Source organism: Dufourea novaeangliae, unplaced genomic scaffold (assembly GCF_001272555.1).
Source record: "Dufourea novaeangliae isolate 0120121106 unplaced genomic scaffold, ASM127255v1 scaffold7, whole genome shotgun sequence".
NCBI lineage: Eukaryota > Metazoa > Arthropoda > Insecta > Hymenoptera > Halictidae > Dufourea > Dufourea novaeangliae.
In genome coordinates this window covers 280,645-308,577 of record NW_015373896.1, presented here as the reverse complement: position 1 = coordinate 308,577, position 27,933 = coordinate 280,645, and the positions used below count along the sequence as shown (strand labels likewise).

Here is a 27,933-nt window from a genome sequence, read left to right as displayed (position 1 = left end):
AGCTTACGAGCTTCGGGGATTTTCTCCTAGCTAACTGATAACTTCTATTAACCTTAACCAGACTTGTCTGTTTCACCTCCGTTATTTCCACATACACATGGACGCGGATACTGTCTGTGTGTATGTTCTGTACAAACAGAACGCGTTGTAGAAAGGAAAGAAGCGCACGGGGGACTGCACTCGCGGACAGTATCGTTTCAAGGACCAAATATTAGATTCGCCAGGATTTTTCCGGAAAGCTGCGGTCGCAAAAATACGCTCGAGCGATCGCGGGACTCTGAATGGTCACTTGTTAAAAGTTCCGCCGGAACAACGCGCAAACTCGTTTCGCTCGATCCGCGCTCGGAGTAATTCCAATTATCGTAATAATGTACGGCCTGTTCGGAGGTTTTAAGGATGATTATAACTTTCCGTGGCCGACTATAATGAAACTGGTCAGAATTAAAGCGGCCCGATTCACGTATGAATCGAGAACTGGTCGAAACATCGCATCGTATCGCATCGGCCAAAATGTAAAACGTAACGTGAAATCACTTCGCTGGCAAGTCGATCGTTTCTCACGCTGCCTGGTCGAAAAAGTCCAATGATGTTTGCGTATCCCCGAACGTGAAAACCGTTTAAATATTCAGGTCTTGTCGAAACATTGAAATACGCGGTAAACGAAGGCGGGTAAACTGAATCTTTCACACACGCCGCCGCGCCGGTCCGTTGAGCTCGATGTTTCCGATTCGACGGGATACACACATTCGATGGAAATTGAACTGCACTGTCCGTTGATTCGATAAATATTGATTACGAAGTATGCGCGATGAATAGCGGTTCGTCGATTGTTATTGAAGGTAGTTAAGCGGGGAAGTGTTGTGAGAATTTCACGTATACACGAATCGAGTCGTTGATATTGTTTGTTGAAAAGCATCCAATTAAGCTCGCCTTCTTGCAGCCGGTAAGCATCGAAATTATTTTTACGTAAGTATGAACAAATATTTATTACGACGGGAAAGCGTACCCGAATCGTCGACAAGTTTCTGCTACGCTATAAGTATCCCGACGAAATCATACTTTATACGGAACTTTGAAACCTCGTAAAATATATTCGACTCTTTTATAGGATGATCCACGCTTAATTTTCCAGGAAAGTTCGCTTTACGACAGGGCCAGTCGATACCTTGTTAACTTTTCAAGCAGCTTACGACTTTTACGAAGGAACAATATTATTCAACGATCTTTTTCAAAATTAATCATTTCCCAACATTCCATTTTCTTGCTTGTACTACATCCGCAACGTAGAAACGGCTCCGTCTGTAAAATTTAACGAGCTTTTAAAGTCCGGAACAGCGATTCTCAACAGTGTTTGAAAAAACATACGATAACCACGAACTTCGCGAAGTAAGCGATCCACACGATTCAAATGAACAAAGTTTAAGAATGCTACTAATCGATCAACTTACACCCAAGGGATGCCGAAAAAACGATCGATATACTTTTATCCAACAGTTTCCAGATCATGACCCGTAGCACAAGAGTTACCGACATGCAGGAACCCCGGACACCGAGGTTTGGTCGATCGTTTCCAACGATCGATCCACTCTCCCGCCGAGCTCGAGGCTTTCCACGAAACGGCCAGGGCTGAAGGATCGGCTGTTTTCCGCGCTCGAACCCGAGGTATCGTTTCGGAAACGATTTCGCGATCCCACGATTTCATCCGGCCGCAGATTCCGTAATTACCTCGGCACCATTCGAAACCCTCGCTCTGAAAGGGTTCGTCAAGTACAGACGGGCGAAATTTGGACGCCTTTCCATCTTAAAATCTGGAACGCGACGTTGGGAATACTATACCGACCTGTTCGCTGAAATTTCGGACGCCATTATTGTTGTGATTTGGTCGTTGAAACCATTGCGCATTGAGTAGAAAGAGCACATTTAAGAAATATCGTGTCGCCAGAATGATTCGTGAGATTCGTTTAATGCCGATGGTAATCATTATTCGGGATAACAAATACAATCGTTGAAAGTCTTCGAGTAGAGATGACGCGAACAAGAATACAATGACATCTTACGTCTTTATAATAAAGTTTAGGTACCTATTCGATGTTCGATCTATCGAGCATTCCGAATGAAAATTCATTTAAGGCGAATCCACGAAAGACTAGTGATATTTTCAATAATATAACGGTAAAATATATTTCATTGGTGAAATATTTGTGTCAATCAAATACCAAAATCAAATATTCTCCAATAGGTATTACACGGAAATGCTTAAAATCATCCAACAGCAGTATGTTAATGTACAGTTTTTAGACACGAGCCTATTATCTCTTAAACAAACATATCAGCATGCGTTATTCAGTGCTATAATAAAGTCATATATTAAACATAACAAGCATTCTCTCACCTGACGAGCAACGGGTACGACGCTTTGACCGTACAAATCCAGCCCCGTATCTACATAAAACGTTTCCAACGAAACAGTCAAGTAGCACGAAACTACCTAACATGGTAGCGGAATGTACACCAAAACATGACACGCGAAGGAATGCATCGCCAAAAGTTGGCAACAATTGGTCCATGCAGGTGGGCAAGACAGAAGCGATTAAAGTATACACCTACAATACCCGACAACGACAATTCTCGTACGAAGAGAAACTTAAACTTTCCCCGCCCAAACTGTGCGTTCAACTTCCTTGGTTACATTCTGAATGGCGTAGGCCTAAATTGCCCTATCCATCGGAATCACTACGAGAGAAGGGCGTCTCTCGAAGCACTACAATGATTGTTGTCAAACATGCCTGGTAATTTACGACTCGGAAGACAAGTACATCATTGGGAACTCAAAGAATCCATTGATGGTCCATCATTAGCGACACAACAAAGAGGGAGGAGGATGGTTTCTTATGGAAGAATAAGTCGTGAGCATCGAATAAAATTTTGGTGAATAGGAATTTGTATTTCAGAAAATTTTCCCTAGTTTTCTGGATACGCAAGCCACGAGGAAACCGCGGGATTCCAGCGGCAGGTAGATCGCGAACCATCGATTTTGTCGCGTAAAAAAATCGTGTTGGAGCAAAACGGGATCGTAGCGGGTGCAATTGGCGCGAAAAAGCACTGTGCCGCGCATCGCGCGCGCGCTCCGAGCATCTAGGCATGCGAGAACCAAGGGGAAAACAAGCCAAAAGCAGCGACCGACTACACGCGATCGATGCGCTCCGCAACCCCTCGCGCGTCCTGGTGTTCTCGTGTCCACGCTCAAAAAAAAAAGTGTTTCTACTCACTACTCCGGGGGACGGGGAGGGGGGGGGGTGGTGATTGCTCCGATTCAATTTATCTTGCTCGTTTTTAAGAAGAGCCAAGTAGTTTTTGGGGGTTGTCTTCTCCGTGCAACGACGAGATTAAAGCGGGGAAATTGAATCTTCTCTGGCGTTCCGAACTTTAACGCGTTCACTGCCAGACCTCAATATCTATAAAACCGTCCGCCGGGAATTCTTCTCTTCCCCTAATGAAATAGAAACTCCACGAGCCAGAGATTTGTCGCAATCCATGCTCTCTGAAGATTCGCGAGTTCCTTAGATACTTGGGAAAAAATGTATCGCTTGCTGTTTACACTCGGGACACGAGACTGCACGCGAGTCTTTGCTCGCAAAATCGATCGGCCAACTTGTAGGTAACTAATGTTGTCCAGATGTGCAATGGTCGTTTCGAATGTGCCACAACCATAAGAATAATTTCGAATAATGTTCGTACGTTGCCGTCGGTTCGCCCCGGCAAATTATACCGAGTACCTACTCCTCTAGTCGATATATTCGAAGAAAATTTTCAAGTCAGACGCAGTCGCATCGACGGCGATCGATGCACCGTACGTTTTTTCCGAGTGGCCCGAAACCGGGACGGAATACGAATAAATCTTACGAATCTCCGTGATTGCGAAGCAAGTCCTATCCGCGTAGAATATCGTTCGGTATATGCAGGTATGTACGTATGTATCTAACGAGCGACGATAAAATCAGACAATTTCGCTGGAAACTCGGTATCCGGGGAATCGAACGGTGAGAAAACGCGGGACTCGAAGGAAGGATCGCTTACCTCTTAAAACATTCGTATTTAATGTTGTCGACAAGAAGGATAACCGAGGATAAGAGAGTGTCCACCATAGAAATTTCATTTTCCGTATCATGTGTAAATTTTAAGAGAAGCGATGGTAATTACGTACGATACGGATCCAATTGCGCGTAATGGCTGTTTCAAAATGGCGAAATTACGTTTCTGGTTGACCATGGTGGCATTGCCAGACACGTCCCGTTGCTTAAACGCTCGTGTTTCCGGAAGCTTTCTCAGAATTTTCTCTCAGCCGTTCAGCCGGTTAAGCACCGTTGAATAAGTTCGCTGGATACGTGTGCTCGATTTCATCTTGCTTCCAAGTGATAGCCATTTTTCTGCAGCGCCTTATCTGCGCCGGAAGTGCTTATCTGTACGTTCTTACGGCCCACGTTACGCTCGGCGAATTTACACATCGGACGCGTATCTTTTTTACGTCTCAACTCGAACGAGCTCCGATTGTCGCGTTCAACGCACAGACGCAACCCGGTAAATCGTTGCAATTAGTGCTTTAATCAAGAAAACGCACTGCGACGGGACACGGAACACCTTGGGATAAAGCGGTTTTTGCAAACTTGGTCGAGAGATATTACTACTCGCAACGCCCCGTTTCACGCGTTTCGAGCTCTCAAACGTTCGAACCAATCAACTCCGAAACTTGTGTCGTAGCTCGGAAGACCTAAATTCCTAGTCCGAATTTTATGGTCGAAACTTTCGGATTGCCGGATAAAGTTTCGAGCCGTACGAGCAGGCCGGGCCACTTTTGATTTTCTACAAATTTCACAGCCGACACTGTACAGTGCGGCGTGAAAATCACGCGAGCGTTCCGTAAGACGGAACGACGATCGGGCTCTCACGATACACACGATCCCCTAATTGCACTCTCGTTCGAGGTATGCCGTATGAGTGTACTAAGTCGTTCCGCCATCCACGAATAATTCTATGAATTCCCATTAGACATGTTTGTCACGCGATCCTGCCACGCTAACGCGCGTTTCGCCTCGGAATTACCACCGCGAATTATACGCCTACCAGCCTATTTCCCGCCCTTTGGTGCCGGCTAAAACCGTTCGCGACGTCGACCCGTTAAATCGGGCAATTTCTTTCGGACGAGACGACGAGATGGAGGAATCCGCACGAATCGCGATGGATGCAAATCCCCGCCTTCTAGTAATCGTCTGTCACGTGGCTTCAACGACAGCGTATTTTCTACCTCTGTCACGGTACCCGATGATTGAAAATCCTGATTAATCTGTACAAATTACGATTGAGCGTTTCGAAACTGTGCTGTGAAACGGAAGTACGCGTGTAATCGAAACAATTGACGCTATCGCTTAAAATATCTTCCCTGGTTGTGACGGAGAAAGATGTCTTTGGCTCCAGTACGTAAACATTGTGTTCGGCGAAATGTTTTTCCGGTGAGAATCGTGTGCATTTTGCGAGATTTCAAGAACGCCGACAGTTCGTTCTTGGTAGAGACGCGGGTTTTTGTGAAAGCCGTGTAGCTGGCCGATGTTTGTGCGAACTTAAACTTCTTGGGCGCGAAAAAATGACGACGAAAATAAGGAATGGAAAGCGTATTCCTGTATGAATGTATCATTGAAATGCTCTTCAGAAGAATTTCTCGCGTCGTCGGACGCAATGAGAACGTTTCGAGCAACATCGACAGGCGATCCTTTATTATTCGAGAACATTTGATTATTCGAGAACGTGGTACTATGTTACTCGGTTAAGCAAACAATGCATTAACTAGATGGTAATTAGTAGAATAATTTCAATGTAATAGTTTCGATATTGTCATTCGGATACAGTCGTCTGGTATCGTTTATGAAAATAAGCAGTAAGATTTTATAAAGTAATACCTCTAATTATACTAGTTACTACTTTATGATCACTAGTTATTACTTTGAAATCACTAGTTCTTGTTGTTGGCACCACTAGTTATCACTAGTTATTACTAGTTATGTTGTTGGCATCACTAGTTATGCACGTATGTATTACAAGATATTGACCGAATTTTCTGATACGCTCCACACAAACATTCGTCGTATATACATACATACATACATACATACATACATACATACATACATACATACATACATACATACAAGGACTAACGAATCGTTGATGTCGCCCGCAGTTAGAATTTTATCGACCCAGTTCCACGTTGTCACGCTTAGTTCCCCCACGTTTCAAATTAATGAAACGGAGACACCTTGTTTGCGTTGTTCGTCCTGCGGTTCCTTCGCTCCCGTTGGTAACGCGACATATTATGTCTTTCGGTTATTACTAATTACACAATAATTGCAGCTGCGAGTCTAACCGAGCTTTCACTCGTAACTAGATTTTCTGAATGCACGAAGACGGATTAACGCTGACGTCTGTCGACGAAGAGTCGACAATGAGTATTGCATATGTATGTATACGTTGTTTCGTAATAGATATTGAAATTGAAAGAACAACAATACAAAGTGTACCTATGCATTGTCAAACAGTTTGAAATCTTGAATTTGTCGCTTCTCATAACAAAATATCGTCCGCTCGTTTCGTTTGCTTTAGGTTCTCAATTTTCAACGTAATTTTCTATATCTTTTCACCTGGAATTGCTGGTTATTGTAAATTAACGTTCGTAGTATTAAGAACATTAATACTAATTATGAGTATCCCCCCACTATACTTGTCTAACTGGACGTGAGAAATTCTTGCTCGCGTTCCCCTCCGCTACCCGCGACGATATTTCACACGGCTCTGATCGTATGCCAAGAACACGTCGGCAAACAGCCACAAAACAATACTTTCCGAAGAAAACGAACGAAGGATAAGTAACGGTGATTCACCCACGTGAAATCGAGTTCATCGAAGAAAAAGGAATCAATTGTTTTCACTTGAGGTTTCGTTTTCGAGACAATTGGGTTCGAGCGTTTATGCAAACCACGTGTATTCGTGCTGGCAATAAGTAGAAACGACCTGCAACGAACAGACGCGCTAGCAAAGTCTTTATAACCATATTGTCTGTGTATCGAACAAATTTTCAAGTTCGATTGTCTCGAAAACGAAGCATCCCCCGCCAAATATTTGAAAAGGAGGACACGACCAGCGGAAATCCTTGCAGAATTAATGTTCGGAAGCCGTCTGGGATCGCAAACGTTATAATAGAAGTATTTGACTATTTCGCGCGGTACATGGCACAGACATCGCGTAAACGTCCCGGTCCGCGAGGTTATTTGCTCGGGCGCGGCAACATTTGAAATTCAAATGAGGAAAGTTAAAGGACATAATTTCCCCGGACGTTACGTAACATTGACGGCACAAACGGGACTGACTTAACCCTAAATTTTCGTGAAATCCCCGTACCGAGAAATGGCCGTCCGCTGTCTCACACGTATCCTCGAGGCGTTGCGTAACCCCAAGCAGAGACCCACGTTCAGCCATCGAGCGTCGTTTTCAAATGAAAAATTACGCCCCCGGTAAGTCCTGATTCCACTCTCTCCCCTTCGACTTCCCCACTTTCCTCCACGAGTTTTCCAATGTTTCGCGGGATAAAGCTGACGAAGGGCAATTGAACGGATTCCCCCTCTTAACGGAACTTTCGCGAATGGATTTCGCTTCTTAACGCATCGCGGACGGACAAATTGATATCGCAGTTTGCAATAATATCCCCTGAAAATACAAGGTGCGTCGAAAGGAAGGCGATTCCTCCCGCGAACTTGAACGCGTGGAATGACATCCTTTCAGGCGATGCGATGCTTTACTATTCGAGAAAATTTACATTGGAGACTTAACGCAACATTACAGATCACGAAATCCTATTCTTCCTTCAAACGCATCGCATAACCATCATCCATGGATCCCAATGCTCCAATTAATAATTGAGCAAGATTAATCCCGCAATAGTTTAAGCTTAATACCAGTTCACGGGTTACTTAAATGTTTCACAGTTAGATTTAAACCCGGGAGATTACGCGGCTCCGATCCATTTATTTCGCGGATATTTCTGTTCACGATAATGAGTTTAAATGTAGCTATGTAGTTCACCCTGTATTCGCAGAGGGTAACACCTGTTGTATGAAATTCTAAAGGAGATTTAACCTCCAAAAAGTTATGTCGCCTATTTCTATCGTACGCATGGCAACTGAACCAACGGAAAATAGACAAACACATCGACGAACGTACAGACAGACAAACAGGCAGACACACAAACACAGAGAGACGGATAGACGAATGGATAAACAGACAGAGAGACAAGACGAACAAACGACACGAACGCAGGCAAGCCCGATAGTTCGGCGATTCCGCGTGAAATCGGCGACAATGAGGATTACAGCAGCGCTGGCAACAGACGACAGAGAATAGACAAGAGGCGATAGGTAAGGAGAACACGTAGAAAACACGTGCGTTCAGACAGTGCGCTCGTTGGGATACTATGGTGGACTCACCCGCCAGCAACCAGGATCATCTGCATGTTGCATGGAGGCGGCCTCTTTGTCGCTTTTTCGCAGAGGGGGCAGTCCGGAGCGGTGAGTCCTCTAGTTTCGCATGCGGTGACAGAACATAGCTATAGAGTGGTAACTAGAGACAGACAGATGGACGGAAAGAAAGAAAGGCGATCCCCGCTTAAACTATCCCGACGATTCCACGGGTCTCTCCTCGATACGATCATCGTGACGAGCGACAACACGGTGAGTTCACCGAAAGGACGACAGCTTTCAAGCTTCCAATGCGGTGCGCTATCGGTAAGGGTCGACCGCGCGGTCAGTGGTAGCGATGGGTTCGATCGAATCGTATGTAGGAATCGTTTCAATAACGGAAAGTATTATTAGTTTTTTTTCTAAGAAACATTGGAATTCGAACAACACGCGCGAGTATAATTGCATATGGATGTTTCGATATAACTTCTCTATTGTATGAAATGATACGTAACTAAGACTACGCGCGGTTTTTCAAGCGGTCTGGGGGAGTACAAAGAAAAGTTTTCGATCATTGCATATTGGTAGGTGAAGACATCTGTTCTTAGGCATTGAAAGGACCCTATCGAGGATGCATTGAACCCGACCCCATCGCTGGCGCACCGTTCGATCTCTTTACTCGTTTCTCGCGTTTATTGTTCGCCGTGTTCGCGTCGAGTCGCGAAAGAGAGGTTTCCCGTTCCCCGAAGCGAACTTTGGCGTGGCATCTTGCCGCGGGAAGCGTCGTACATGTTTTAAGCGGAGATGGAAAAAAGGAGTGAAAAGATAGACAAGTAGTGAGAGAAAACAGTTGAAAAATACTGGCTAAAGATACGGTTCTAACGTATAGTGGCGAGAGAAAGAGACTGTCAGAGAAATCGAAACGGAAAGAAGTGGAAGTAAAAAAGAGATTCTACGTAGAGTGGATAATTACGTGTGATAGATGGTGGACGTGTGTCTCGGCTCGTTCCGTGACAGATCAACCTTGAAACCCGTGGCATTCGGGTGCAATCGTTCTCACGAATTGATGGGGTGGGGGGTGGGGGGGCGAGCAAAACGAGGGGGTCGTTCAGGAATTTTGCCAACAAACTTCCCCCGCGGACGAGTTCGACCGCTCTCGGAAACAAATACGCCGCGAAACTTTCGCCATTTTTCCTAAAACGAGGCTCGTTTAGGGGCCGAGGGAGAGTTTCACGGCTGTTCTTCGATAGAAAGCTATTTATAACGAGCCACGATAGAGCCTCTGTTATTCCGATAGAGATACACGAAGCTACGGCTAAACTGACTTTTTCGTAACGCTACAATCTTTTTCACGGGGAACCATTTGCGACCTGAAAACGCGACAATTACGGCTGTTGCCAATTTCTACAGGATTTGCCACGACAAAACAACCTATTTTGCATACAAAAGCAAGATGCATCGAAATTATTACTGTACCGATTGTACAACTATTATCTTGACATTTACAAATTCGTATCTCGGGAGTATTCAATCTTGCGGGGTGTAGAGTGGGTCCTCCGTTAATCCGTTCGATCGTTAACGCAATTATACAATAATTCGTTACCTACGACTTCCTATTATTCGTACAACCTTTACGTCGCGTAAATTTCATCGCCGAGAGCGAGCGAGAACACCGATTTACTCGAAAAATAAAATCTAAAAATAAACTCCATTTCTGTTAATTGCCCTCGCACGCAACTACACCATACGAATTATTATTCGTAAAGCGCAACTAGTCGAATAAATTATTTGCGTTACATGGTCGGAAATAGCTGGGGTACGTGCAGAAAGTGGTAACCGAGACAAGGGGAACCTTTTCACGGGATTTCCGACAGCGGAAGAAACACACTCGTCGCCCGAACAATAGAACGTTCGAACGACGGTCCGAATAATGGAGGCTGTATCGGTGGCTCGGGAAACGAAGACGAGATCGTCGCGTCGAGTCGAAAATCCTCGTGATGATCGAGCAAAAAAGCAAGGTCAACCGGAAGACAGCTGAAGACCCTCGCGTCGCTCGTTCGCAGGGAAAGAGAAGGTGATCTTGACGCGGAACTATCCGGTAGAGTATGTACGGTGAACGTGAGTGTCTGTTGCTGTACTACACGAATCTATCTGTGTGTGTATTTGTATGCGTATGGGCATATGTGGCGTGTACAAGTGTATGTATACGTGTGCGTATATGTGTGTAAGCGCGTAGTGGGTCAAAGTAGATAGATAGAGAAGAGAAAAGTACAGTGGCTAACTGGCGATGGCCCAGCAGATCGCCGTGACGGCCCGCACTATTGTACCTTCCCGCATGTTGCGTTTACTACCACGAACCCCCGTGTGTCCCACGCACGTCCTAGGACAGCCGGTGGTGTGTGTTAGTTATTATGTGTGTGCCACTTACGAATATTCGTTCACCCACTAAGTCACTAGTCACTTAGCGCACTGTCATCATCGCGTCGGGGGCACAGTCTCGTGAGCATGCTGGTGTTCGACAACGCCAGCTGAATACCGCGGCGAACCACTGTGCTAAACGACGACGGTTCATTTCGTCCGGCACGGCAGGCGAGTCCACACGGATTCCTCGACGCGGTGATATTCCGTCGACGGATGCAGTATCGAAAGGGGCGCGGGTAGCGGGTAGCAGGCAGAGGATAACTTGTATCGGGTAACGGGTAACTGGTAACGGGATGGAGTGACCGTGACGCGACCGTCCGTTGGTAGTTTCGTCGTTGACTGGCAGAGCGTTGGTGTTCTCGGTCCCGGCGTCACGCAGTCGCGGCCGCGGCCTCTGGCGCGATCCTCTCTTTCAATGTCTTCGGTCTCGCCTCGAAGAAAGCTCCGCTCCTCGGCGTATATCTGTCCGGCCGCGTATCGAGCCGCGCAATCACTGTTCACCGCCAGTTGATCGGTCAAGCAGATCCTGACCGCGTTCTACGAACCGGAACAGAACAGATTGTTCCGAGGCCGCGTGTCGCGTGCGTTTCCAACCAAATTTCATCCGACGCTCGCCGCTAGCCCGCCCGCCGCTCGAATTTCCACGAAATTACGGCGTTCGCGGCTCCGCTCGCTGAAAGGTTAGAGGGAGAAAGACCCGTTCAGCGGATATCGAACCGATACGCGCTCGTTTCATCCCGGCAGACGAGTCCACCTTGAGCAAGGACGTTCCATGAATTTCGAAAGCGGCCGTCATCGAAGGCGAATTTCTCAAGGACGGGGAAAGGATTCGAAGTCGACGGGCGGCGAGAGGGTGGCCGCCGAGGCTCGAAACGGGAGTGGGGGCAAGGGGTTGGAGGGCGGGGACGGAAGGATGGCATGGACGAGAGAGGGGGGCTGCAAAACACCGATAAAGAGCACCGCGTCACGCAATCATTTAATTTGACCACGGTTAGAACACGAGTTCTCTTCGTGTAACCCGCGCTCGCCTAGTTTTCGTCCTCGTCCTCGTCCTCGTCCTCGTCCTCGTCCTCGTCCTCGTACTCGATATCCCAGACTCCCCGGTTACCGTGTAAGGTTAACGAACACCGCGGTGAATCAATTTTCTGGAAAGTGGTGATTAAATAGTCGATTTGATATGACGAGAGAGATAGATATATATATCGCCCGCACGACACACACACACACACACACACACAAAGAGAGAGAGAGGGAGAAAAGAAGAAACAGCGAGCGGATGAATGTGGCGGCCGATTCAACACGTTTGACTTTTCGTTTCGTCACATTTTCCACATTTTTTGGGACGGCACTGCCACCCTACGCGACTGACCAGTCGATTCGATTACCGGCGGTAACCAGGCCGCCGGAGCCGCGTTCTCCTCGATCACGTCACGAGATCGTCAGCGTTCCGTGTATTATCCTCCCACTCCCTCTCTCGTTCCTCGTCCTTCTCTGAATGAACGACGCGCACTCGACTCGATCCTCGTCGCACCACCGACGCGTCCCCTTAATTTCCCCGCGAACGGTAGACGGGTCCACTTTCGCGTACGATATCCGTCCAGACTCCGACGAATCGTGGGAATCGCGCTTCTCCAAGATCGTTCCTCGACACGGGAACCAAGGTCGAGGATTACGCGGCGAAAGCGCCGACGGCGCCGTCAAAGGGAATCGAAAACAAAGCCAAGGGAGGGAACGTGGCCGCGCGACACGGTGACGAAACAGGGATACAGGTTACGGGTGACGGGGAGGAAAATCCCGGCAACTGGGGACAGTGGAAGCATTCGCGGCACCGTGACACCACACTGCCGCGCACAGAGAGACGGTTAGGTTAATTCGATCGCGATGGACGTCGAACCGGTACGCGAATTCACCTCGAGCCACGACCACGTTTCCCCGCGTTTCGTAGGTTTCTGAATCGTCGAGCCGGACGTGCGTGTTGCGAGACTCTCCTGGGTACCAGAAAAGGACGAAGCGAACGACGAGGAAGGGGTGAACGGGGAAGAGGAGAGGGTAGGGTTCGATGGAATGGTGGGAGGGTAGGAGAGGGTAAAACGCAAGGGGTACGAAAGGAACAACGAGGACCGAGAACGACAGGCGGAATGAACGAGGAAAAGAGGGCGGAAGGAGAAAGAAGCGAGCGCGAGAGAGCAGGAGGAGACTTAAGGGGAGAAGGGTGGAGCGTTAAAAGCAACGAAAGACGAGGAAGGATGACTCGCGGCCATTTAGGCGGCAACGAGGGGTTCACGTACGAGGAATAACCTCGCCGAAGCTTTCGTCGGGTTGAAGTGGTAAGGTGGTTGTGCGTTTACAGGTACGGGCGGATAGAGGAGACGCGGTTGGTCGGACCTAGTGGGACAGGGCGGTAAAGGACAGTGGAGGTGCCAGGCTTGTTGCCTGGAACCGACGCGACGTTGCACGACGGCGCCACCGTCGCTGCAAAATCCCTCTTCTCTCGTCGATGCCTCGCTCTCTCTCTCTCTCTCTCTCACTCTACCCTTTCTCTGTCGCAACCTCCCACCCTCGTTCAACGCACTCTCTCATTCTTCGGTCTCGAACCGTCTCTGTCTCTCTCGCTCTATCTGTCTCTACCTACGTCTCCTTCTACTTCGCGACTGGATTTCGATTCTCTTTCTCTCACTCGTGAGTTCAGTCAGCCACCAAGGAAGGGGCGAGGGTGGGGTTTTCATTGGGCGGGTAACGCGTGCCTGCTCGCTCGCTAGCGTCCACGCGCGATCTTCGTTACGCTCGTAGTCGCTCGTTTGGTGTCTCTGTCCAGAGAACAGCTTCGGATCGCGTTCGTATGCGCTGAAACGTGTTTGTGCGCGCGAACGCGCTCGCACGCGCGCGCAATGATAGGGGCGCGCGGATGTATGAACGGCACACGGGGTGGAATCTACCACCGTTCTCGACAACACTCGACCCCGCCACACCGCCCCTCCCTTCCTTGCTATTCGTGCGTGGAGTTCCAAAGTCGATATCTAGCTGCACCGGTGACTCGACTCAACTCGACTCGACTCGACTCGACTCGATTCGAGTATTATGCTCGAACACTTCTGAATCTTCTTTCGGGATTTCCGCGTGTCCTGTCGCGATTTATTCCGTTTCTCGTAATCGCCTGGCTTTTCGATCAACCGGGAAGCCGTACGGGTGGTATAGGACGCGAGGAGACGCTCGAGGTGAGATTCGGAAGGTCGCGAGGAGGGTGAGACGCTGGGAATGAATGGAAGGGGCGAAGAAGCGGTACCAGTGTGAGGCTGATCCAAAATGGTTCCTCCTTCGAATCTCTGTCGGGACGATACGGATAAGCGAGTTAGAATGATCTTCTCCCCCGAGAGGCCCGAGGAGGGAAGTGCTCTCGTAAATCCTGTCTTTCTTGCCCGGCCGGACATCGATCGGTGAAAGGAAGACGGAAATCGAGGGAAAAAGATGCTGCCAAAGAAGTTTGGCCACTCCAGGCGTGCAAAGGAGCGCGGAACCACCTCGAATAGTCTGGCTCTTTCAAACGTCGAACCAGTTGCATCGCGTGCCACTCCTATCGAATCTCCATCGTATTCTCCGGTAAATTAGAATAGTTTTTATTCGGTTCGATGTAGGTATGCCAAATACTGTCCAAACGTTATTTATTCGTATTCACTTATCGAGATTGCGTATCCTTTTATAGTGAATGTTTCATATAGGTATACCGACTGTGACCGACTGACACTGACTGTACTTATATTTAATATTTTCTTTGCATCCCTTAAGTAAGACAAGTTTCTAAGGTCTGAGTCACATAGAAAGTGTTCTAGATTGTATGTATGAGCGAGGAAAGAACAGGCGGGAGAAAACACTGTACGGAACGGGAAAACGCAATTTTGCCGGATTATCTGCAGATATACCCAGTTCGGTGCAGGTGGGCGTTTCTCTTAAAAGCGACCGTATACATGATTTTCTTACGAGGAATGGATCGATGTCAAGGTCACGCCTCGACGTGTTAGGATAAAATCACAGGAAATTAAACGGATTCCATACCTACTCACGAACAAATTCGAAGTAGACATATCACCCGCGTTGTGAAGGTAAACACTTTCAAAGATCATGGTGGAGCCAAGACACGTTAATGGACACGAATCTTGAACAAGATTTAATTCGAAAGACATAATTGCTACACAATCGAGAGTAGTGTTCGACATACATATTAACAGAATGACCCCAAATTCTTATTTTGCTGAAAGTTGTCGACAGCATACCTACCCCGAGATCGTTTTCGTAGCTGTCGCGACGCCAGCCAGCACGGCGACAGGCGATAGACGGAACGCTCACCGAGTTCCCAAATCGAATTGTGCCCCGAACTAACGTGAAAGTTACAAAATTATTTATTACTATCCTTGCAACGGCCTAGCTGTCCCAATAGAATGGACCATGGAAGTCGATAATCGCGGAAGCAGCTTCGCTGGCTATAGAATCGTTATTAATTCGATCGTCGATCGTCGGATTGACTTAACGGGACTCGCAACGCGCGACGCAAGTAACGCGTCGTTACGATTACTATACATACGCCAGGAATTCCAAGGCACGACCGTTCGATATTACTTCCTCAATTGAACGATAAACGAGAGTACTTGGTGCGAACTGCGAATTGCAAACACGTCGATGATGCAATCGCCGATAGCTACGGGCATAGCAGCAATTTTTCTTGAATAAAAGTTCCTCGACTACGGACCCTGAGAAATCGTTCTGGCAATATCTCGATGCTGTGGCCGTCCGTCGAAAGATCGATTTATTTTTTCATTATTTTATTTAGCCACCCCGTAATCTATGCAATTTCTTTCGGTGTACAGGATATTTTAATTGGTCCCTGTTATGTTATAGGTCTCTTTCGTAATTAATTAAACAAATGTATATATGTATGTATGTATGTATGTATGTATGTATGTATGTATGTATGTATGTATGTATACAACCTATTCCAAAATACACAGGTTCGAGTATAAATACTGTCGAAACCATCTCTAAAACATTGGCTATCTTTTATTCTAGTATCAAATAGACCTGGAATAAAGCTGTAATGCTCGCCAGACGACCAAGCACTTTCACCATGTCATCGTCCAACGGCAGTTTATAACTGAAAGACTGCGCGACCAATCAGTCGTGAATATCCGTAAGGCAGATTTAAGAGATTAACACACACCCTCGTAAAAGTTCCATATTTACGAAAGTTCTTTCATAATCGTCCGCCCCGCCGCGCCGCGCCGCGCCGGTATCGAGATCCCTTATATCGATGATAACAGCCCCAAACACGGCAACCAGCGCGAATCTAGGACACGTGAAAATCTTTTATCTGCACTGACCCAGACCTAATTCAGGATTCTCGGTAAACAGAGAACCTAACGCCTGGCGTGGCGTGGCAAGGCTCGATTCGGTTCGATGGCGTGGCTGAACGGTAACAGCCCTCTCATCTAGTCCACAGAAATGATCGATACCTGACTAATCGACAGCTACCGAATCGTTTCGATCATCCAGACCGATGAACGAGCGGTAATTTTCGACCCCGGTGGCTAGCATCCTTGCCTCGACCTAGGCCAACGCGTTTCGTAATTCCCGACGCAACTGCCCGTAATATCGTTTCATCTAATCGACCGATCCCAGCGTACGTCGACCGTGCGTGCGTTTAGTCAACGTAATAATTAACGATAACGTGACCTGCAAGGAGTACCTGCTGTGTCTTACAGTAGCAGTCGCTTGCAGCCTCTCGTATATGTCGTGTAAATGACGGGACGGAGTACCTAACCGAAAACGATATTACGAAAAATAGATCTGTATAGATTAAGTAATACTTCTTCGTAAGAATTTTGTTAAATTTCTTAGCCGTAAAAGAATTACTGATGTTCCCTTGTAATTTTGATCGTATCGTTACAAATCTATTATTCTATTTTCGTTTGCAATACAGTATGTGGTATTACGCTTGCACCAGTCTGCGTTTAAATAAAACAAGGTACATTGCAGACACTTATACGTGTTCCATGGATTTTTAAATGGAAAACAGAAAATAGAAAAGACTTCTACAGTTCGATACGCGGGGAACGATGAGGAGGGGAATGATTTCATTTTCTTTGAAACATCCGACAGTAATTAACAAAGATTTCGTTTCCCCTCTATTGGTAGAAATTTCATTGGCTGAGTGCACTGTTGGTTTAATTACGTCTAAGAAAAGAAAAGACGATCAGATACCACGGAATGATTAACGGACTCTATAGGAAGTTCAAGGAAGTCAGGTTATTTCTTGGAGTAATGCCGATATCGAGAACGAGGATGGAAATTGCTGGAAACGCCGTCTGGCGGGAAGCTCTGAAAACTAGACTGAAACGTAGAGTTCGCAAGCTGTTTGCAAGCATGTACATAGAATTCCGATCGCGGGAGCTCTCCTATCGTTTCTCGAGGCCTGCCTTACCAACCAGACGGCATGGCATGGCGCGGCGGATTCGAGAGGGTTCCGAGGAAACGCGCAACGCGCTCTGTTTGCGCTTTCTAACGATAAGCTTTTCAATTCCACGTGATACGAGCTTTACAGATTTAAAATGTTACATTGTTCATTGTTTTTTGCATATTTCTTTTGTCTGTTATCGTAATCTTTCTTTACATACTCTCCCGTTCATAAATACAATTATAGGACGCTTGCGTTGATATTCTCTAGATAATGTTTGTTTATGCCTTTCAATTATTTCACAATGTTTCATCAGAATTTGACATTACATTCGACTGCTTATGGATCGAATTGTAATGCATATGTACATAAATAATAATTAAGCTGCAAATTCTTTTATTTATCCTACCTGGCACTACGTATCTGTAGTTATTGTCCAGAAAACTGTGTTGTAGTTTCAATTGGGAATGAAAACACAGTAATTTCAACGATCAGTTCCTTCGTTTCGAGATACATAGAATAATTTAAACAGTATTTGATTGTCCGCATGGAAATAACCAACCAGCTCTGCTGCGAGGCATTCGATGATTTCTTCTTTCTAACTACAATCACCTAGCGATGAAGTTTCTAGCTGGAGTCGATTATACCGTAACTAGTTACTGTAGTCAAGTATTACCTATAATCGACGTAGTTACAGGACTGAAAAACTACTTGTAATTACCGCTTAATTGCCGATACATGATTCTAAGGATCAGCAAGTAGCTAATGTCACCGAACGATCTCGTCGAATTTGCTACGAATTTTCTTCAACCTTCTTGTGCTTGTCCTCGTTTTTTTATTCGTATAACAAGTTAACCAATTATTTGACTCGATTAATCGATAATATCCGAGAAGAGAGTTAACAGCGATAAGGAGGACGTGTAACAATTTCAAAGAATGTGTACCTACTCGTATCAACGACACTCGAGTGTTCGGGATGTGAACGTCCTCGAAAAGTGTTGCATCTTGAAATTGAAAAAGAAATGAAAACAAAAGAAAGGAAGAAATGTAGAAGATTTTCAGGTTATAGTGTGAAGAAAGTATCGTGTGTATTTCATGAAAAATTCCGACATAACGCAAGAAAGCAGCCTGTAAAAGCACTTTTTTTCGACACGCTTCCACCCAGAAGTCTCGAGCCACGCGAGATGTTTGTTTCGAGACGTTTGTTCCGTGCGATAAATATCCGCCATTACGACGAGTAAAGCAGATGGCATGAACGAATGAGACTAATGCGGCGGATAGGTGCAAAAGGGAAACGCAACGCAACGCAACGCAAAGACAGAAAGCGCGCAACTTAGTGTGTTAATGTCACCGCTTCTTGCGCCGTTGCAATTGACTACGATGGTCAGCCTGTCCGCCCGGAAGTATCACCGACAAGTACAACAATTTCTCGATCCAGCTCGTCATCTTCTCCGGCACATTCGAACCCTCGAGTTGCGCTTAGTTGCTGTTAGGCAAGACATCGCGTAAAAGAGTTTCGTGTTAGCGGCATCCCGCCTCGGAGCCTAAATCAAGAGAGGAATGGAATTCTTACAGATATACCGGCCAGCTTTCTCCTACTCAAGCTAATTGGCCCCGTTTCATCCCCAACGGTCAACCCTTTACGATCTGATTCGTTTCTGCGATTCGAAACTTTCGTTTCGTAGAAAATCGACAGCGAGGGACAAAGCGTTGCATTGACTCCGGAACAGAACGCAGTTGCAGATGTACATATTATATGTATACATATATGTATACTTACGTCCGTAGACGGACAACGAACCGCGATAGAAAGTTCAACAGACAGTGGCGTCCATCTCAGGACAAATAACAAGCTCGATATCCGACGTTTAATTATGAATACAAGGACGCGTTTAAGAATCTAACTTGTAGTTTTCAAGCGTGCCGAGATATTCTTCTTTCTTCTGGTTACTTGAATAATTAAATCTAAAACGTATAGAGCACCCGGACGACTCTATTTCAGGTTAGGTTCCAGTCAACGGAAAGTAGTTGTATCCGTTTATAGTCAGACCGCGCACAATGGTATACGGTTAGAACTTTGTTGTACCATGGTTCGTAAGATTGCTTAAAAACACGGTAACACGAGGAACCGATAATTATGTAAAAACCAAGCTGGTGTTCAGACCGCAAAGGGTTAATCTACTCGAATAAAAAAAAAAAAAAAAAAAAAAAAAAAAAACGTAAGTAACTGTATTTGTCTCGAGTTCGTAATTCGACGACGAAGGTCCCAAAAGACCGTATCGCCTTGCGTTCTCAATTTTTAATTACGCGAAACCCGACCGTCCGTTGCCGCTTGCCGCTTGCCGCTAATAAAAACAACCGAACAGCCATCCGTCGTGTTCTAGCGACGAGCTAGACAGAAAAATTTATTTCGAATGTCGATAGTAGCGATATCGATTGTCGTCTAAACCTCGAATTCTCGTCCTTACTCCCTGTACCCTTATTAGCCGTAATTACCCGTCAAAGTGTACCGATAAAATTGGATCCTGCGACTTCACTCTTTCAACGTCGATGGACTATTCTCTTACAAGGATCTAGGACACGTTCACTAATTTTTTACGGTCTCGATAGAGAGTACAAGTAAACCCAATGATCGAAGAGATCGTAAAGCTGGTGGGCTTTTAGGAATCGAACATACATACTGCGGTAACAAAGTAATCGAATCTGTCGGCATACCTGGCGACAGCAAAGTTTCATAAACAGCCGTAACCAATGAATCGAGGTCTTATCCAAGGCAAACAATAATACTACTTTTACATGATCTAATTCTCTTTCGATGGAGCATGGTAATGCCCCTGTTCGCAGATCAGCAGACATTACGATGTTTTTAACTAAAGGATTCTTTCGCTCAACCACCCCATTTACGCTTCCAAATTGACCGCGGCTGACCTTTTTCCGAAATTAAAATTCAAGTTAATGGATCAGCGTTCTCAATCCGTATCCGATATTCAGGACAATCTTGCAACGGGCCTTGTTAGTTACAGACGTTATTAGAAGGAATTAGAGTTTTCAGTCTTTTTCACGACTGTACAAAAAAAGCAACACCTTATTAATACTATATAAAGGTTTTTGATGATCGAGTCAAGTGAATCAAAGAAAAAGCTTGCTGTCCTATGTCATTGCTTCCTTGCCGCACTGTGCATATTCGTGGTTAGTATACGTAGTGACGGTAGCCTGTTGGTACTTGTAACCAAATCTCGGAAAAATCGGGACACTAGCCGCGCGTATATCTTCCAAAATACTGAATAGTGTACTTACAAATAAAGTGCGCTGGCCACGAATACCGTTAAGACCAGTGAGTACGGCAAGCACACGTGACAGATGCCGAGAGAACGCAGTATAATGTTGCTAACGACGAGCAGAACCACGGAATCCAAGATCAGGGCTCCGAGACCCATATCACACTACCTACCAGATCACCATAAACGGTTCCATAGAAAGTCATCACTGGTCATCTCGCAGCTATGCACGAAGCTCGGAATCTGTCAATCACACTTATACTCGCGAAGATAGATGAAAATTGAGGCGAGAGTACCATCGAGCGCGATCCAGACCGCGATGCCGACGAGGCCACGGAAGCTGGCGAGCTCCGGTGCATAAACGCGCGGTAACGAACTCGATCGGGGCGCCCGCGCTGCGTTCATCGATACGCGAACCGAAACAGATGTTCACCGACGACGAACTGAAGCCGTGTGCATACGAGCTTACGAGCAGCCGCTAACTATCGTGTCGGCCGTGGAGATACTATTGGCCTGACCAATGCTACGTCGCGGTATCTTCAGTGACGTACCGATGCTATTGTCAAAGTTTCTCTACACAAACGTCGAATGGACACTCGATGTTAACCATTTCAACGAAAACCCCTCGGAACCTTGGTACACGAAATTGGTCGTGAAGGAGCATCGACCGAGCTTACCGGGAGTGTATTAACGGATCAATTGACTGACCACCCCTTAATTGAACCGGTGGAAGCCTGATTGTTTAACCCAGATACGCATGTATCTCTTTTTCTCACTTCTTTTTCCTTCTTTTGTTTTCAAAACAATATCATCATTTTCTCTCTACTTGGGATCTAAATGGAATATACAATATATCGATTCAATTTTTCGGTTACTACATATTAGCCAATCTTCAAATATGTGTATCATCCTTCGAGACAATTCCTATTTTGCCATTACTTTGGAATAGTTTTGCCGGAATGTTCTGCTGTTCCTTTTACAAATGTTTTCACTATAAACTGGAAGGTTTTTGAAGAAAAGGTGTTATCTACTGAGAGACAGAGAGAGAGAGAAAGAGAGAGAGAGATCGAACACAGTCGCGTAAAATATTAGTTGCCGTAATTCAGATTGACACAAATAATAATAACGAAATAAACGTACAAAATAAACATAGGAAATGGAGAATAATCGGAAAGCAAAGAAGGAAAGGGGACAGCGGTGTGCAGCGACGAGGTTGACTGAAGGCAACGGTTTACACTACAAACGCTTAAAAGGCTTCAGAAAGCTTGTAACCACTGAGAAGAAATACCACGGCTGAATGAAGTATCACGTTAAAAAATGGGCTTGTGGGAAATATGCTTACGTAACGCTGAATTAGGGTTTCACTATCGTTCATGTCTCGCCTTGACGGGAAATTAGCACCTACTCGCGGCCAATTGCGATCGACAGCTGCAGAAACGCGTAACGGAATTTACAGAAACGACCGAAGACTCTGTGAAACGAGTAGTCTGTCCCATTTCAACTGCTTCGATGATCAATCGTTTCAAATGACAATCCTTCTACAAATTCCAGCCTATTCTAAATTCTAATACAAACATTTGCAACCTCGAATCGTTTCATATTTCGCGTGATCAAGCTCGACGAGAAGAATTTCATTATTTACAGAAGTGAACTTCGCAAGAAATCCCATTAATCGTACCTGTTCTTCGATAAAAGCACCGTCAGCGAATACAGCCGGTTTTCAGTAATTAGCGTTCCACGTTTTCAACACAAAATTGTTACGGGGACATATTTCTTTGCGGAAACGGCACAAAGGCGGCGCAAATAAATGGCAGCCGGCGATCTCGAGGAACTCCCTCGGTGCTTGATAACGCGTAAACCAGATATATCCACGAAAGCGTTCCACTTTCGAGCGGATTCAGAATTTTCTCCTCGCTATCGTCCACATTTCGTCCCCTTCGTCGTCGGCTTTTGCGCCCGGCAACGACGGTCGGCCGACCAACCGACGCTGACGTCGTAAATTCAATCTCGGGCAAAAGGAGCAAATTAAATCTCGGCAAAAAGAAGCTACACTCCTTTCTACTTTACTATTATATGAAAAGTCGGCCACACACATAGAGCAGATCGCCATGAATCGCGAGCCGCTGTCGCACCAGGTAAATATAGCCTATCCGTTGTTCCACTTTGTTCCCTCGCGACGTGTATGTAATAATTATTAAATCGGAGAACGCTGAAGTCGTCATCCGTCGCTTACATTGTCAAGTAATCTCTGTTCAGTTTCGATTTATCGAGCTACATGATTGTCTTTCGCGAGCTAGGTCGTTAACACGTCCATTGACGTTGTCGTTGCCGGTGTGTCATTGGTGACCAGTGACGCCAGGATCGATTGTAACACATCGGATAAACGATCATATGTGTAATTGTGAAATTTTCAATACTATGAGTATCGTAACTTGAATCGGTAACCATCGGGAAAATAAATTTACAACTATTGTTCCTATATTACAATAATATTTGGTTCCGCTATCGTGGGTAAGACGCCTTAGAAATCGGTATTAATACTGCGGACAATCGCTCTAGATATGGTAATTTAGATCACAGATAAAGCTTCGGAAAATGTATTTCTAACACAGATCGATGATGTCTCTCGATACTCAGAGATTTAAATAACCATATCAATTTTACAGATGTGTTAGATCTTTGTGAAAGGTGATCGTTCTATCTTGACCAAGTTACTCCAGCTCGGAACAGACAAATATCTTACCGATTTTAAATAGATCCTATAATTACGTTTAATGACTATTGATTATTATAGGACATCCAACGAACGCAATTTTTCGTATGTTAACTGTACCAGAATAAATAGGTACCTCGTAACTTAAATTTGTTCGACCAAAAGATATGATTTATTTAAATTTATCGACGTTCCAGTTATCAAACGCTTGAACCGACTGACAATGAGAACGCTTGAGCGATCGTGCAACTGGAGACACTTGATCCCAAGTACCGTCATCCTATTCTTGTATCGGCCACGCGTGTACGTGCAGAAATAGAAAATGAAAGACAGTGTGGTGCACTCATCTCGACGTATGATATTTCATCGCTATCGATTGAATCGTTTCCGTAACGACAAAAATTCTTCCTCGCTGCAGAAGTAATAAAACTTTTAAGTAAGTCTACATCAAAGATACCAAAAATGCATATTTTAACACAAAGACCATCGACTTTCTGTTCCACTTGATTTCCGTCCTTTCCGCAAATCCACGCTGGATCGCGACGAAAATCATCCAGCTGGAAACAGACGTGCACATTTCGATGGGAAAAAAAACGCATGCAATGTTTCCCGGGACTGCGTACTCGGGGGACAGTGTCGCTACCCATCACTCGGAACACACATAAACGCAGAACATTGCTGGGCAGTGAGAGAAAAAATGCGTCTTACCTGGCAGTAGGTAGTCTATTTATTTATCCCGATTCGCCGTTTTATTCTATCTATGAATTTAAGTAGACTAACCTACATATAAAGTAACCTAATAAAGAGACGAACATCATTACCTTTATTCATGTTCGTAATTTATTGTATTTCGTACATTCCGCTGTATCGTACTAGAAATGCAAAAGCACTCGCAGTCCAGTTTCAGGAGTCGCGAGGGAAAACCAGGATTGATTTTAGTTAATTTGTCTACAGAAAAAATCCGTCTCTTTCCGCGAGTTCCCAATTGCCTTCGCGTCCTCTATGAAAATCGAGCGAGCGCTGACGTGTTCCTCATTTCCGCGCCCTTCGGAACAGGTCCGGCCATTCGTCGAATGCGCGAAATTGAAATTACCCCATTTATCTTACCGGTTCTAGGAGCACGATTCTTTGATGAATCGAGACGTCGCGCCGCGTCGTGAGGGTTACGCGAAACGTTTCTCTCGATGCGAACGGAGGGGCAAAAATGAAGGGAAGAAGGCAGGTTCCGGAGTGTTTCCGCCGCTTCGATTTCGAGCTTCGATTTCGATCTCGATTTCCTCGCACGTTTCTCAGGGCGGAAGGTAATTTTCTGTCAGGCCGACACATCGAACAAAGCATTCGAGGTATTCGTCGCGAGGCGAGGGTGAAGAGGACGGGCATCGTCCCTCACCCGGTCCACGTCACGGGAATCGAGGAGTGCGTGAAAGCTTTATCGTCCAAAGTGCAAAGCTCTTCATTCCATTTCATTCCATTTCATTCCATTTCATTCCATTTCATTCAATTGCATCGCATTCCAAGCTCCGATCGAAAGCATCGGGAGAGCGATGAGACCAAATATTCTGGTCGCGTTACGTATTTCCGCTTTTTTCTCCTTTTATTTATTTATTCGTTTATATTTCCTAATGGCATATCCGATTTGTCTGGTAGTGCTCGCTCAGGACTCATTCGTTGGTCCGACCAAGCAACGGGAACATAGACCTGCAAAGGTACGGCCTTCTTTTCACCTGTACACAATGCCATCCGGTTTGTTTTTTGAATTTCGTTCGATACGCTTTAGTCGATTCCGTGTGACATCGTTCGACTGACTTTCGTCGCATTTTTCGTGACGGGAACACAACCAGTAAGCGATCCAACATCGAACATCGCAAGCTTGTGTGTGTGGTTTTTTTTTTTTTTTTTTTTAATGCCTCGTGCTGTTAGATATATGTCGGGAGATGTCGGGGAGGTCTGTGTCCGGCGCCCAAGATCACGGTGTGGAACATACAAAGCCTCTGTGAACATTGTGCATTCGCTGTCAGTGAAAGCTGCGTGAGTCAGGCTGGATGACATCGTCATCCGGAGGAACGATTCGGGATCAGGGATCATGCTTCGTTCAGATTCGCCTTGCGATCGGCTCGACGCCCTCGAGATCATTTCCGAAACGCGGACTAGAGCTACGGGCGGTCGAACGAGTGTTGACGAAAATTATATGTCGGGAAAATACGCGAGTCGCTAGAATGCAGGACGTTTAAACGTATTTCCCGGTGGCATTTTCCGCGAAGCTTTACTATTGTATTGGATACACGTGCGCGCGATACGAAGGTATTTCCAAATACGCACGATCCTCGAGGGCGGGACATCGATTAAGCACAGCCGAATCTTTGCAATCGGGATATTCCGTCTATTCGACGCGAGCAGAGCCGTCTAAATTATTGGATAACGGTAATTAAAGAAATTCAGCCGCGTTCGGCAACGGTCAACGTCCGAAGAAACACTCGGAATGAAATCCGAATATCAAATAGAGCCGCTCTACTCGCGGACACGAGAGTAGCTGGATGGTTGCAGCAGTGGGTAACGAGACAGAACATGAAAACAAGGTATAGGCGGGTAACAGATGTACTGGTCGAATCACGGAACGAGGGCCACTTGTGCGGACCGTCCATTAAACGAAATGTAAAAGAGTACGTACGTATGTCCAAAGAAAGCGAAATAGAATTGTAATAGTTGAAAAATAGTTAGAACACGCACGAAACACCGACCCGACGGTATATACAAGTAGAAAGAGTAAATACCGACCAGACACTCCAATTGGTTGGCTAGGAACAAGCAAGACCCGAAACTGAATCTTCGAATTAAATTTTCACAGAGGTATCGGTTCACGCGACTAAACATTCTTTGTTTATCCTTACAGGTAAAATCAACCGGTGCCCGATAGTGCAAACCGTCCCGAGACAATATTGTACAACTGTACAACATTGTACAGTGTGCAAGCAGTCCGATGTCGCGTGACTCGAGCCAGTAAGAGATCAACCGGTGTGAACGGCAAGGTGAACAGGTAGTTCCGATCAGACGGATAAGATAAGAAGAGAGCGTAGAGAGATGGGAGAGGACTCACCGTCTCGTCTTAACGCGACGATAACGGCGATAATCGTTGGCGTTTACGTCGTTGGGGTCGAAGCCCCTACGATGCTTGGGCGGCGAGGACATGGTAGCAGCAGTCTTGGTGCCGTCCGAGACCGCGTTCGGCGACCCGGTGGTATTGTTGTTGCTGAAGGCAGCGCAGCTGGTGTCGACGGCGATATGCAGAGAGGCGAGAGGCGGCGGCGAAGGCGGCAGCTGAGCGGGGACGAGGCCGGATGCCGAGATCGCGCGTTCCGATGTCGAATGACACCGACAGACCTGTGACGATGCTGGTGATGCCGGTGCTGCTGGCTCGCCGATTACGAGGGTTCGATCCCCGTGACCGACGTGGCTCTTTGGCACCGCGTTCAGCTCGTGCCTGCTAACCCTACCGGCTCCCGGCCCACCCATTCAAATCCTCGATTATCGCCCGTTCACTCCACGTCTCTCGCTCTGCCTCCGTGGCTGCTCCTGCCGCTGCTTATCGCTCCTCCGCCTCGCACGACTACGTTACCCCTTTCTCTTACTCTTACTCTTACTCTTTCTCTTTCCCCTTCTCTTTCTCTCTTTCCTTCACCTAAGACAAGGTGAAAGATCTATTTCTCTTTCACTTGCTCTCTCTTTATCTCTCTGTCGATATCTTGCGTTCTCCTCCTCGGTGTCTTCCTTCTACCTTTCAAATTTGATCCACCTTTTCGTCGACTTTCTTTCTTCCTTCCTTCCTTCCTTCCTTACTTCCTTCCTTCCTTCCTTCCTTCCTTCCTTCCTTCCTTCCTTCCTTCCTTCCCGGTGCCTGCCTTTTATACAGGATCCAGTTTCTGTTGCCGTCAGATACCCTGTAGACGCGGCACACTCGTTGACAGTACCCGCGAAGCGTTGCAGCGGTCCGCAAGCAACCCCGTCGCCCTTGGCTACCCTCAAGCTCGTGTACGCGCGCGACCGATCCCACCACTATCTTTCCACCGTCCGACGCACCTACGCCACAACCAAACCACCTATTCGCGTTCGATTCACGCACGTGCAACCTCATTCGAACGAGCTCCGAGAACTCTACTTGTTCCGGTGAATGTCAGACGGACGGTTGACAGACGGAAAGAACGAATGGTCGGGATTATAGGCGGTAAGGAGGGAGGAAAAGGCCAGGTGGGAAGCGGAGACCGTGGTAACGTGTACGGTACCGTCTACACCAATGTCCAAACACCGTCTCTTCCTTCCGTTCCGTGATCACGCCGACTCACTCCGCGCACCACCACGGATCCTCTTGCCCTGTGCCAGACAACTGACGTCGATGGATTCCGCGGGGTGGCAGCACCGGAGAACGCGACGCGGCAAGAACCAGTTGCAATGTCATCCCCCATTTGAACAACTCTCGCAAAAGAATTGCAAGGCCTTGGCTCCGATTTCGCCCGTTCATCGGTTAGGCACAATAGACGCAAGACCTAAAACCCTACAATGCTTTTAGAGTCTAGAGAACGTACGTTT

At 46.3% G+C, this 27,933-nt stretch overlaps 1 protein-coding gene across 2 annotated transcripts in view; it reads right to left on the bottom strand.

Moving 5' to 3' along the window:
• Positions 1-27,178, bottom strand: part of LOC107192054 (potassium voltage-gated channel protein Shaker) — a 107,316-nt gene extending 80,138 nt beyond the window's left edge. Inside the window, exon 1 of one of the 2 annotated variants that reach the window (XM_015581243.1) lies at positions 26,447-27,178. In XM_015581243.1, the coding sequence (XP_015436729.1) occupies positions 26,447-26,862 (416 nt within the window). In that variant the 5' untranslated portion in view covers positions 26,863-27,178. Of the gene's footprint in view, positions 1-20,658; positions 20,799-26,446 lie in introns of those variants that run through there. The other variant, XM_015581247.1, reaches the window with a different exon arrangement.
• Between the last annotated feature and the right edge of the window lie 755 nt (positions 27,179-27,933).